At 35.8% G+C, this 14,667-nt stretch overlaps 1 protein-coding gene across 5 annotated transcripts in view; it reads left to right on the top strand.

Annotated features, from left to right (window-relative positions):
* The window catches only part of LOC149800653 (myocyte-specific enhancer factor 2C-like), a 229,759-nt gene that overhangs the window by 175,006 nt on the left and 40,086 nt on the right, over window positions 1–14,667 (top strand). For all 5 annotated transcript variants that reach the window (XM_089954667.1, XM_089954668.1, XM_089954671.1 and 2 more), the window contains one exon: window positions 4,798–5,001. In XM_089954667.1, the coding sequence (XP_089810793.1) occupies window positions 4,798–5,001 (204 nt within the window). The remainder of the gene's footprint in view (window positions 1–4,797; window positions 5,002–14,667) is intronic.

Below are 14,667 nucleotides of genomic sequence, written 5' to 3' on the forward strand. Positions count from 1 at the left end.
TTTGGCATCTCTATGTCTATCCATCCTTGCATTCATCCTTTCATGCACTAGATTGAACTCAGTGTTGTAGGATTTTAGTTCTACTGGTCATTGACCAGAAAAGCTAATGGGATGGCATGTTGTCCATTATCCATTGTCTGTCATTCTATGTCCATCAGCACAAACTTTTTATTGCTACTCCTCCTAAACTACTAGTAGGATTGTCTTGAATCTTTATGTACACATTCATCCCAAGATCTAGTTGGTCCTAAAACAAAATGTTAATCCTCAGACATTCAGCATGGCCACCACACCATCCATCATGAAAATCTTGTCTCTATTCCCTCATGAATGAATGGGAAGTCTTGTTATGATCATGTCCAGTTGGTCCCAAAATGAAAATAGTGCTGAACTGACCTTATATGGCTGCCACAATAAACTTATCAACAATTATGTCACTAGTTCTTCTGAATGGATAGTTATATCAGCATGGGGTTTTCATGAAAAATCTTCTAATGGTGTCTAGTTTGTCTGAAGGAAAATAGTGCAAATCTTCCATTCAGTATGGCTGCCATAGTAGCAAATTTAAAAGCCTTGTTGTTCAGGAATGTCAAATATGGTTTCAATACTTGGAATTTAAAAGTAAGAAATGGTCTTTTACCAAATTCCTGGAAAATCTTTTCAGACAGTGTCAGTCCCTTCTTCGGTAGAATTGCCAATGGTTGTTTGATGTACACTTCAGACAGTGAACATGCTTTTTATACGCCAGCTTTAAGGTGGAGTGCATTGTTATATTGTCTGTCCAGTTCTACCAGCAGTTGTCAGTTTTGTTTCTGCACAATAACTCAGGTTGTCCACCATATACTGTTACCAAATGTTTTGTGTATAAAAAAATACCCCAATGATTTCTGGCTCAAAAGCTCAAATGTCATGACCACATTGACTTGAAGTAGGAAAAAGGATTCTTATCAAATAATTAAAGTTCTCCAGTTTCTACTGATACCAGCCTTTGTTGTGTGATAGCTTGCACTGGAGGTAAATAATTTTTGGGGTCAAAAGATCAAAGATCAAGGTAACTGTGAGTGGAGATAAAGTTTTCCTTAAAATAACTGAGTTCTCCATCATATACAGTACCAAATTTTGTGTATGGTTCACACTTGAGACATAGAAAAACCCTATCAATTTCAAAATGAAAAGATTTTAAATCAAGGCCAAAAGAAATTATTTCTGCACAATTTCTTTAAATCTCTGTCATCTATAGTTACTAATTTTGTGGATGACTTGCACTTGGGATATGGAAGAACTATATTGAGTAAAGAAGTATATTGATTTTGGGATCAAAAGGTCAGAGGTCAAGGTCACCAACTGAATGAAGGAAACCTTTCTGCAAGAAATTTTCAGTTATCCATGTAGGGCGTGAGTATAATGTGCTGTTCATGGTACTCTTCTTTATTGTGTTTTTACTACGACATTGTTTAATTGCTGCTGTGAAGGACATTGGAATGAGGTTGCAAATTGCCATATAACAGTACCAGAGCCTGTAATTTTACTTACCAAGTGGATTTATGAGTTCTGTCATTTTGATACTACCAGTAGTTACATTTCGTGCCAACACCCTAGTATCAAAGTATGTATCTGGTTGTCTTTTTCTCTGTAGTTAATCTTCTTTCTGTATTCTTTGAGACATATTTCCCTGTACAATATTAGTACTATGGTCTCGTTCTTCAGATAAGCATTTGTTTGTTAAATTACAAAAGTGACCAGTCCTTGTAACTTTTCTGATGACACTGTTTTTCAGATACTTTTAGTGTTATTCTTAAATGTTTCAGAGTGGCATTACTAATAAAGTGCTAAAATGCTTTATGAACCTCACAGTGATGAATGATGTTATTAAATGTTCTAGTCTTATTATGATAATAATAATAGTAGTAGTAGTAGTAATTTATTTCAAGATAGAAACACAGCTAATAGCTATTCTTCAGTGCAGCCTTCTAGCAAACAAGCAAAAAGTGTAAATACAGACATAATATTTTACTTACACCATCATGATATATGAACTGTATAAATGTATAAGTCAAAGAACAAACAAAAAGTTAGAAAGAATACAACACAAAATCAGTAATAATTATTTATCCATTTATGGCATGTCTGTCATTTAATTTAAATTCTTGCAGCCTTAACAGATAATGGTAGAAAGTTTCAGGCATTGGCTCCAGAGTACAGAAACATTTTTTTTGCATAGTTCTGTGCATGTTTTAAATTTGAATATTTTTTTAGTCTCATATTATAAGTGACAGTCTTTGTTTTTACACACTTTGAACAGATTTTGGATACCAGGTATCATTCCATGAAAGCATTTGTAAACCTGATATCATGCAATGAATTGTAAAAAAGAACAATCCATAAATAGTTATATATCATTAATAGTCATCCAATATAACTGAAAATTATATTGTATTCCACGGTGGCATCTAGAATGATACATGCAAGCTGTTTTTGTAAATTTTAGACTTTATCTGTGATATAGAGCAGTTCCCTGCAAAATTGTTGCACAATAGCCCATGGTAGGTCAAATGTATGGATTGAAGTACAGCACTCTGGTTTGTTATGTGTCATGTTGTATTTTCTAATGCAGCTTAGCAATGACATTTCAGCAGCCCTCCCCCCAAAGATAAAAGTGGAAATATTAAAATCCTTAAATACAGCCCCCCAAAGATAAAAAGTGGAAATGTTAAAATCCTTAAATACAGGGTCATATACATGTATTTGATGAAAATGACAATCTTTTAAAAGCCCAAAACCTTTTCAGTTGGAAGATGATCTTGGGATTCTTCCCAGGGCGAAAAAAATTTCCTCAATTAGCTGAATTGTTTTATGACATGACAGAGTCCTCATCAGACTTTTTTTTTATGTGTATACACCCATTGCAAGACAATTGAGGTAGATGTGACAGCCTGCTGTGTTTCATAAACAGCACAAAGATTGAGTTTATGCTAAAAACTTTTTGTCAAGTTATTCATTGTCCTTTTTGTGAGGATTCTATCATACTCATTCCCTCATGCCAAGAAATTAAAATAATTGTTTGATGAAACTTGGGTTGTTACTCATTAAGGGGCTTGAAAATGGTTTAGATAATGTAAGATTAAATTATCAGTAAAGTTGTACAGAAGGTTACAATAGTGCAGTGAGGATGGGGGTGTCATGCTGTGAGATTCAGGCAATAAGCAATGTAGTTTTAATAATTTTGGTTAAATGCTTAGTTTTATGAAAAGTTACAGTAGTGGTTTGAGGGTGGGGTTTTATACTGCTAATTTCAGGCTGGGAGTAATGAATCATTTGCATTTTGGGATATCAGCATCAAATACAGCATTTCCATATCTCCAAGATCAATACAGAAAACTTCAAAAATGTTTTGTTTCCAGATGGCAGAAAGAATAAGTTTGATATAGATACATCAAGGTCATATGAGGCACACTTTTGACTTGGAAAAGAAATGTGAATGCAGTTTTATATGTATTACATAACCCTCTTTTATCCAGTTCAAATATTTTTGCTCTATCTTGAAAATCTGTACTGAACAATCTGCAAGATTAATTGAGTATGTAAAAAAATAAATTGATTTTCATTATGGCAGATTACATTGATACTTTGACTGGAAAGGTTTCTGAGATAAGGATTGAATTGCACTGATGTGTGGAACTTACATTCTGTAAGGTACACTTTCATCAGGTGGTGCATTTACATTTCAAAGTCAAAGGGACCTAGTCCAGTGACCATACAGCAAGATTCTTCCATATTTATCCAGTAAAACCATCTTGAGAGATGAGATTCTTAATGCAAACAGATTTGTTGATTATATAGTGTTATGGCACAAGAGACCATTCATTTTTGGCAGAAGAGGTGGTCTTCCAAGACAGGTTTTGCTGTATATAACACACCACTTGTTGTGAACACCATAGACCCAGATCTGTCATCATTGCATAATGTACAAGCAGATCTGGAAATGTGATAATTGCTTATATGTTATAGACAAGAAATTGCTATATTTGATATAATACTTAAACGTGCCTTGATAAATATCTAACCCTCATTTTGGTCAGAAAATTGTCAAAATGCATCCCTCACTGAGTGAACTTTTCTCAGTCCCAGCATTCATGGGAGTTAAGCAGCTGCAAAAATCAATCAACATCATGATTTTCTTGGAACTTGCCACTGAGCCTGTCCGATGTCTCATTATCACATAACTTCTGTGGTTTATATCATTCTCCATAATGAATCTTACATGTGCTTTATTCAGTATGACCACATTGGGAGAGATAATGTGCCTCCAAACTGTGGAGCTGCCAACACAAAGGGAGCTAATTATTCTAGTATGTACACACACATGATGAGGACTTTATAATATTGTTGATGTACTCTTTGTATGATGAGATTAAACCACACAAAAAATTGCCAGATATTGATTTTATGAAGTGAACATTGCAGGTATTAAGTGTAATACAGGATGTTAATGCAGTGATATAGCATTGTTTAAGCAGTTCTTTACACTTCATTACCCTTCATTTTCTGAGGATTCTCCTTGTTTTTTGACTTCCAGAAACAAAATGAGATGGAATGTATGGTAAGCATTTAATTTCTAGTAGCATTCAAGGAATAGCTTTGGCTATTCCTCGTATGTAACTACGCTTTGAATAGCAAAGTTTGTATCAGTTCAGATCTTGTTTGCTGAACAGAAGAATTCTTCATTTATTTGGCTTCACTTTTTGGTCCTGATATGACAAGATAACATTTCTGAAATAATTTTGTCTGCTGTTGCAGGTGACCTTTACAAAGAGGAAATTCGGGTTGATGAAGAAAGCTTATGAGCTGAGTGTGCTATGTGACTGTGAGATAGCACTGATCATTTTCAACAGTAACAACAAGCTGTTCCAGTATGCCAGTACCGACATGGACAAGGTTCTTCTGAAATACACAGAGTACAATGAGCCACATGAAAGTAGAACAAACAAAGACATAATAGAGGTTGGTGTCTGAGATGTAAAGGCAGATTAATAAATGTATTTTCTTTAATGAATTTAACACACAGTTACAAGTGCAGGTATATAATGAACAATTGTACCATACAGGTCCGTTTTATATGCTTCTGCCTTACAGTGATGTCCAGAAAAGTTATCAACAAATTAAAAAATAATATTTAACCACTGTAAACAAAGGCCCTGTTGAAGGTATCTGCCAGGTAGAATGGATGAAAATCTGACATATGAAATGTTACCATTGTTACTTCTGGATGTTAACTGGTTTGGACTTAATTCATACAGTTCCTGTCTCATTTTGCAGAGACCATTCTGACAGAATGAAAGAAGAACCATTCAGGGAACAAAGCAGAATAGCAATGTTTCTGTATTGTATTTTTAAAATTTTGTTTGCCAAATTTCACACTTCAAGTTAGAATTTTTCCTCATTGAATAAACTTTTGTTTGCTAAATTTCACACATCAGGTCAGAAATTTTCCACATTGAATACAATATTGTTTGCTGAATTTCACACTTCAAGTCACAATTTTTCCACATTGAATATATTCAGCAGGACCTTTGCTTAAAGTAGGTAGTTAGGGCCATTCATTAAGAAGTGTAGGCCACCATTTCATTCAGTCCAAAGCTCTGCAACCCAGCCACATAATTGGACACCATTTGGTTGGTGAATTGTCTGACATTAATTTTAAATCACCACTTAAGCAGATTCTTGTAATCAACATAGCTCATGAACTGTTTAACATATTCTGATGTAGTTTTGATGTGTACATTGCCTCGTAGACCTGGATGTGCCTTTGTCGAGTTTTGTCTCTTGTCAGCTTCATTTTGGACAGACTTATGGCCCTTGACACTTGACTGCATACTTTCATGGGATATTGTTTGTAACTGACACAGATCAGAAACTATAGCTGGGTACCACAACAACTTTTGTACCACAATATATACAGTGGTATTGATGAACATATCACATATACATACCACAGTATACCGCCATAATTATTAGGAGCCAAGAATTTAATATTGTGGGGCTGTGGCCGGGCACAATTTTTTTTTCTTCATGTCCGTCAATCAATAGCAGAGAAATTATCTTGCTCTGATTTATAACAAAATAACATCATCTCATATCCAGTATATTATTAGAAGAAAAAAAATAATTATCTTTATGAAGAAAATAAAATGAATCTTGATAGCAAAGAAAATAAAATGTCACAGCTCAAAGAAACTTCCTGCTCCCCCGTTGAAAATTAAATGGCCAGTATCTTATGGTAAATGAACTTGCTGTGTTGATACTAACTGTTATATAAGTTGTAATCCAAAACTGTTACTAAAGTGGTATGATTAAGCTTACACTATAATTGACACCCAGTGAAAGACATTGTGCTATATTAGAGAGTTTGTTCATAAAAATAGGAAGTCTTGACACTGAAGCATACATTATTTGCTAGCAGTACTACAGATATAATAGGCAGAGATGCCAACACCCAGGCAAGATATTTATCAGAGAGGGTCATTAAAAATAAAACACTTAACAAAAGAGAAAATATTTAGTGGACTCAAGAAATTAGGTGTAATTCAAACAGAAAACAACTTTTCTGTTAAGAGCCTTAGACTGAATCTAAGTCAGTCTACTTAAAACATCTACATACACTAGTAAATAACTAAAAATGACACATTTGCATTTAAATCCAAAATTTTCCAAAAGTTGGATTTGATCCGAATATCTTTCACAACATCCCATTTGACCACCTTGCTTGCATACATGACACATGTCAAACAAGCGATTAAAGGATCATAAATATATTTGTAATATTCAAAATGAATTTGTAACAAATACAACTTTTTATAAAAATTAAAAAAAATTAAAAATTATCTTGTCTTGAAAAATATAAACATGCTGTTAATGTCATTACATTTGTAACAAGATTATTTGGGAATTTCCATTCATTATTTGCTGACAGAAACTATTGAAACTGATACAGTGAAAGTTACTGTGCTACATACTACCAAAAACAAACACTGTACACCTCTATCAGGAACCATTCATTGCAACATATTCTGATGCAATTTGGTATGCACATTGTTTCATGGACCTTGATGTGCCCTTTATGGGTTTTACCTCAGACCCTATTTCACACACGTGCGAAAATTGCTATGTGGATCCATATCAAGGTAGCTAATCTTACAATTTAAAGTAAGTCGTTGTGACCTAATTTTCATTCTTGATTGATGTGTGTTTTCATCTTCACCCTTTGTTATGGCCTCGGTTTCTTAGACCCTTTTTTAGCTTCACTCATAAATTTAGTGTCGAGAGGAATCTCAAGGAGAGTAACCTAACCATATCTATACTAGTTCACTGTAACATAAGCTTCATGTTTAACTGACATTTTTTGCTGTTATTTTGGGTTAAACAACATTTTTCAGCACATGTTATACATGGCTGCCAGTATATCAGGTGGAAGAAAAACCCAGATAAATCCCACGAAGAATTAGGGACCCATGGGAAGCTAATGCAAGCTTTCTCACATACCCATGCTGGCTGAGTCTAAGACTCAAACCCATGTGGACAGAGGGGAGATGTTGATGATCTCCAAAAGCTAGTGCCTCTACCACCTGGGGACCCAACTGAATTTTTATTTTCAGTCATCTGTTTGTTACTCCGTCAGTATTTTGGACCCTATTATTAATTCATACTCTTAAAATTGGTATATGGATGCATCTTGAGGAGAGTAACTCGACTGTACCAGAAGTAGGTAATTGTGACCTAATTTTCAGGCTTGAGTAACCAGGGACTTTCTCTCTACCAGTCTGTATATTGTTGGCTACTTCATATTTGCTTCTGTTGGTGAGGAGATTATTGTTCATGAGTAAACACCTTGTTGCTACTACACTTGCTTTTGAGACCAAGTTATGCATGCTGAGTGATAGAATTCAGATAGATAGTGGTCTTTATCTACAGTTGTATTCACTGCAACAATACAACCTGTCTCCACAGTATGTTCCAACAAAATGTGATCTCTTTAGACAGGTTGTCTCTCAGAATGTCACCACATTAAATGAAAAAGATTGATACATGGCCCCATCATTTTTTATTGTGCCCAGATAACTTTCAAATCTGCTTATGATGTGGGGGGCAGGTATGGATATAATTTTTTCTTATAAAAAATATACCCCTAAAATGTGCTTCTGTATTCTCAATTGGTAAAGAAAAACATGACATATCACTTGCTTTTTCATCAAATACAGAGGTTATTTTAATCAAAATCATGAAATTCATAACTTTTAATAGAGATGTGTATTTTGTTAAATAAAATAAATAACAAAAAAATTGTCATTACACTATAAATAACAATAAATGACAAAATATCAGTCAATTAAAGTGTCATTGAGGCCTACTGGTGATAACACTTTTATACAATAAACACCAGCTACATAAGTCTTCTCAAATGAAATTCATGTTTCATCTTTTAATTCAGTTTCATTGTGATCAGCATAAATGTTATATGCCTTCTCATATTCAGATGTGAAAAATTTCAGTCGATATTAACAATAATACCAATGAGCATTTCCATAAGAACCTAATTAAACAATTTGTTTTGATCTCTGAATTATACAAGTGAAGTGCATTGTTTACAATCAGTTGTAAGTTGATCTGCATTGTATTATCATGTTAATTGGTCATTTGTATCAAATCAAATCAATAGTGGGTGTCACTTTGCTCTCACGAGTCCCATACATCTGTTCCTGGCTCTTTTAAACCAGCCAAGCAACTTAATCATCTTGACTGCTTTCAGGGTCCTTCAGCTGAATTCTTTGAAACTGTGCATCCACAGTCAAAGCAACAACCCCATTTCAGAGCTTCCCCTTGGCAGTTGAACCTTATAAGGGCACACCACAAAGGCTCAGGGAGAACAGTTCACAGGCCCTTTCCTCATTCTCTAGGGGCATTCTGATTCTTCTGCAGAGTATACTCTCCCTCTGGCTCTGGTTGGTACAAAATTTGACTTATTTTCAGAAGCTTGGTCTGGCGTTACAGTCAATGGCTAGGTTCTTTCTATTGTAAAAGATGGTTTCAGGGTTTGTCTCCTCTAATAAGATTTCCCGTTTACTTCACTGTTTCATTATGGTGCACATAAAGGAAAAAGTTCTCTCCCTTCTTCAGAATGGTGCAATGGGGAAGATATTAAACAACCAATCTTCAATTTTTCTGGTTCCAAAGAAAGGGAAAAAGTCCCATCTAACTATTGACCTTTGCTCCCTAAACAAATTTCTGCTGGAGGAGCCTTTTGTCATGAGGATCACAGCCTAGGAATGCCATACGACCTGGCAATTGGGTGGTCTCCACCAATCTTCAGGATGTGTATCTGTACATCCCCATCTTTGCTTAATGCATGAAGTACCTCTGGTTTTGCTTTGATTGGGAGGTCTTCCAAGTTCGAGCTCTGCCATTCAGCTTAGCCCCTATACTAAGAGCTTTTACCTGATCATTGGAGTAGTTGCAGCCCATCCAAGGTCACTAGGTATCCACATCCTCCAATATTTTAACATTTGTTTCATCCACAATGACTAGAATCTCTCTGACCAGATCTGTCCCACTGTTGGTTAATAGTGACCAGGCTGGGTCTGATGCCAAACTTAGAAAAATGGGAACCCATTCCATCGCCAAATTTTGCCTATGTGGGGATAAATTTTCTCACAAACAAAGGATTAATCCATTTCTGTCAGGACAGAGTTGACCAGATCCTGTCCCTGATGGAGGAGCTGAGAGTAAAGACCACATTGGCAGCTCTTCTATTTCCCTCTCTGCTGGAGACCTTGAACTCTGCAGCAGACCTGGTTCCCCCAGGCAGACTGCACTTGTGTCCTCTCCAGTTTTTCCTTTTGGTAGCAAACAGCACAGGGACTTCTTTAATGCACTGATTTCTCTATATTAGGATTTCCACCATCATCTAATCGGGTGATCGAATTTGGACCAGTTTCTGGCTGGAGTCCCCATGCACCCCCACAACTCCACTCTTACTTGTTTGCAGTTATATCAGATTAAGGGTAGGTTGGTCATCTCCAGGATGAATCTATCCTCCACATAACTAATTTGGAAATGAGGGCAGTGATCTTGGGCCTTCAGGGGTGCATCACCAAACAAGAGATCACTGCATAATGGTCTCCTCTGACAACACATTGGTGGCAGCGTACCTTTTTGCCACCAAGCTAAACAACAAGCTACCTTTTACATCCGCAGTTCCTGACCAGAGGGCTTGGTCAGTGGATGCTTTCAGCCTGAAGTAGTATCATCTGTTTGCTTATGCTTTCTCACCTTTCAGGATGATCCCATGGGTCCTACACAAAGTGCGCTACTCCACTCCTCAGCTCATTTTGATTGCCTCGGTAACTGTGGTCCAGCAATCTTCTTGATTTGCTGGTGGACCACCCCAAGACCTTACCTCACAAAAGGAACCTCCAGTAACAGCACCTGGGCTCTCTCATACACAACAGTCCTCAGATGCTCCACCTTCCCCCTTGGCTCATCTAAAATGATCTCACCACAAAGAAGTTTTAGATCAAAATTGACATGTGTATCATTGAGCCCAAGAGAAGAACAATGTCTAAGGTGTATGCCAAATGGAGAATCTTTTGTGATGTTGTAGAAAACATGTAAATCCTAGCTGTCCCTCAAAGAACACAGTTACTGATTTTCTTCTCTTCATTTTCGAAGAGAAACAATTTTGTTTGGTTTCTGCTATTAAGGGCTGTCAAGTTGCTCCTTCCAGCACTCTCAGATTTTCAAAAGGACTGATTTTCACTTAGCAGACATGATCATTTATTTTGTACTGCAAAGATCCGTGTCTTGCTCTCTAATGCCAAAATGGAATCTTTCTTGAGTCTTGTAGTCTCTTAATAAACCACCCTTTGAACATTTGGGTGAAGCTTCCTTTGAGAACCTTACCCAGAGACAGTTTTCTTGCTTGCCTTAGTATCTGCAAGATGAAGGACTATTTATAGAGCAGGGTTCTGTCGTGTTCTGTGGGAATTGTAAGTCAGTTTTTCTCCTTTGCCCATCCATTATTTTTAGCCAAAATCCAGCTTCCATTTTTTTGTTCCACCCCCAAGTGAGATCCCCAGTTTCAGCTGTATCTGCACTGGGGATAATCCAGATAGACTTTTATGTCTAGTTAGGTCTTGATATGTTTATTTGGCAGCCTCTAAAGGGAGAAGGAAGGGTAGTAAGAATATTCCCCCCCCCATGTTTAATTGAATTCAGCTTTCACGTTTTCTTGATGAATTGCATTATCAAGAGAACTTACTAGTCCCTTACCATGAGTGTCCTGTCTTTCATCAAAATTAAAGCCAGTGAGGCTCAAGCCATTGCTGCCTCATAAGCTAATCTAACTCATTCATCTTTGGAGGATGTGATGAACTCTGCATTTTGGCACTGTTGCACTACTTTCTCCTCCTCCTTACTTTTGCTCATTACCCCATCAAGGCGAAGGCATTTTCTCATCATGTCCAGTTGTCACCACTCAGAAAGTGGCCCATGTGGTTACCATCCTGCATTAGTCTCTTGCTCATTATTAAGGTTCTGTATTTCTTGCATTTGCTTTTTATTTGCCATGTGTGGGATCATTAGCCTCCCACCAAACTGACAAATTCAGCTATGCAACAGGTAGGGTATTACTGATATAAAAATTTAGATTCTTTGGGGAGTTGGGTTAAACTATTTTTAAGGATGTAATACTTACCAGTTGCTTTAACCAGATTCCCTCCTTCTGCCCTACACTGGTGTCCCAACAAGTTAGGCTGCTTCATCGAAAAGAATGAAAGCAGCCGTATGCATGGGAAATTGTGTGGGGTGTCCCAAGGATGATCCAGTGTTCTCCGTTCTTCTGGTTCATCCAAATTGGATGCTAGATATTCATCATATGGGTCGGGTATTTTCCTCCCAGAAGAGTACCAACTATGCAGAAGCAACAGGTTTAAGTATTATGTTTTTAAATTAGTTACACCCCCCCCCGCATGAATACATGTTAGAGTTACTCAACTATATCAAAGATGGTTTCAGTACTCTGCATTTAAAAAGAAACAATGGTCTTGTTTTAGATTCCTGAAAATTCTTTTTGGCAAGTGCTGTGTCAATCCCTGTGAGGGGAGCTTGTTTTAAGAATAATATAGAAACAGTCATCAGGTCAATCACTTGTTCAGGTATCAGGAACAGAATTTGAGCTTTTGCCTAGGTTGATACCCAGGAAAGAGATTACGCTGATATCACAAATTTGCAAATGATTTCATCTAATCCTGTGAAGCTTTGCAGTGTAGAGCACTCAAATGAGAGTACCCCAATGGGGCATATGAAAGACAAAAATTGTGTTTACATGGTATAATTCTAATGTTTCAAACTAGAGTGACCTCACAAATCACAGATTTCAATGCCATCCATAACCAGTTAATAATTTCAAATGTATCCTCGTTGTTTTTAAAATAAATTTGGTAGCAACAATTAATACAAATTTTAGTTCAACCATTATCTTTCAGTTAGCATAAGTTGCCTTCTTTTAACTATTTTTTTGTTGCTATTTTTGTCATGTTTTTATTTTTGCATTACAAAATTTGCAAAACTTGAATCCTAGACATGTTCACTATTTTTTTGTATTATCTTTCCATTGCATTTATAAGTACTCTAAGTTTCTGTGATTATTATAGGAGTTAGCTGTGTTAGTGATTTTGGTATTTATGCCATCTGAATTTTAGTGCAGTATATATCCTTCAAGCTTGCACAGTTATTAACCCCTCCTTGTGATGGATTAACTTTAATATCACAATTAAAAAGTCAACAATATGATCACAAAATTTCCATTAATCCTAAAGTAATCACTTTATCTGCAGACAATTTTCCTTTCACTAATGTTTTGAAAGTTAATGTTCCTTAATTCTGAAGGCTTTCAAATGATATGAAAATAGGATGAATGGTTTTGAGTTCACATGCTTTAGTTGTAGACTTGAAACGCATTTTGTCTGTCCATTTCTTGTCTATCAGTTGTGTAGTAAAATGATGAATGTTCCAGCCCTTTTAGATGAAACTGATAAGAAAATAAAGGTAGAGACTGTTAGGAGGTAATAAATTATATTCTGTTCACCAGCTAGGAGTGCAGAATTTACCCATTTATCTTTCCTCTTTATATCAGACCTGTTAACTCAAGGGGGGGATAGTGATATGACGATGCATAAAATATTCTGTTATTCAGTGATAGCAGAAACTGCTCTCATTCCCTTTAGAGAAGGTGTTGTTTATAAGGCAAAAAGAATTAGTCTAGTCCTGTTATTCTGGCTACAATTCTTTTTTAGTTTACTTGGCATTGGGCATCATTCAGAATTTTTATTTAGAACTTTTTTTTTCAAACACCATGTGTCCATGTTGTCTTTAATTTTATATGCATTATTCTGGCATCAAGGTCTTTCACATTTATTTAAATAATGACATTCCATTGCCAATTATGTCTACCATTACTCTAAACATCTCAACAAAAAAAAATAAATAAAAAGATTTTGACCCAATATGATATTTATACAGATAATGCCAATCCTCCAAATATGCCTGTTATTGCTAAAAATACAAAAGCTTTTAAAATGATTTCTCCTCAAAAACTGGTGAAAAGAATTTGACAAAGTTTAAAGCATCATGGTTTAAAAGGCTTTACATTTTGTACAGATGAGGACAATCTGCCATATAATATGGCCATCATTGCTAAAAATAGAAAATTTTGTAAAGAATTTGGTGAAATTTAATAGAAAATATCCTGACAAGGGGTTTCAGTTTTATACAAATTATGCCAATCTGCCAGCCAAATATGGCAGCCATAGCAACAAAAAGAGAAGGAAAAAAAACCCTACAAATATTTTTTTTATAATTACTTAACAGAATTTGACAAAATTTGACAGAAAGCAGCCTCAGGTATCCTTCAGATATGATCACCAATATTAAAAATATACAGACCTCTTGTTTTCATCAGGCACTTAACAGGATTTTAAAAATATTTGACGGCACCCTGTCATAAAAGCCTATCAGTACTAGACCAATGATGCTGATATGCTATCAAAGATAAATGAAGATACAAAAATAGACAATCTTAAAACAGTTATGTTCATCGTATGGGTTCAAATTTCTTCAGAAAGCATCCAACTCAGATTTCATGACCAACTGTTGTTGCATTTGGCTTTTAAGCAGATGGCAGTCACTTGAGCAATCTCAGGCCCTCTCAAGCCTTTTGTTCTATTACTGTGTTTTTTATGACCCTATGATGGTAACAAAAGCCTTTAAATGATTTCTTCTTTAAAACTGATGAAGAGAATTTGACATAGTTTGAAGCATCATGGTTTTCAAGCCCTCTCAAGCCTCTTGTTCTGTTACTGTGCTTTTATTTCCCTATGATGGTGACAGTTGACAGTATTTTCTTGCGTTTAATGCATTAAACTGCAAACAGGATGGACCCAGATCTGTTGTCCCATGGTGTGTTGGCAGATCCAAGTCAACAGTTTGCCTAAAATCATTAATACACAGAAGAAGGTAGATCAGGCACAGGTAACTTTCTCCAGGTCATGGACCTGATATGATTTTGGTCCAACAATTTCTGAAATGTCATTGTAATTAAAATAAAATTGTGCAATA

This window comes from Sinohyriopsis cumingii, chromosome 4 (assembly GCF_028554795.1).
Source record: "Sinohyriopsis cumingii isolate HCF-2022 chromosome 4, ASM2855479v2, whole genome shotgun sequence".
Lineage (NCBI taxonomy): Eukaryota > Metazoa > Mollusca > Bivalvia > Unionida > Unionidae > Sinohyriopsis > Sinohyriopsis cumingii.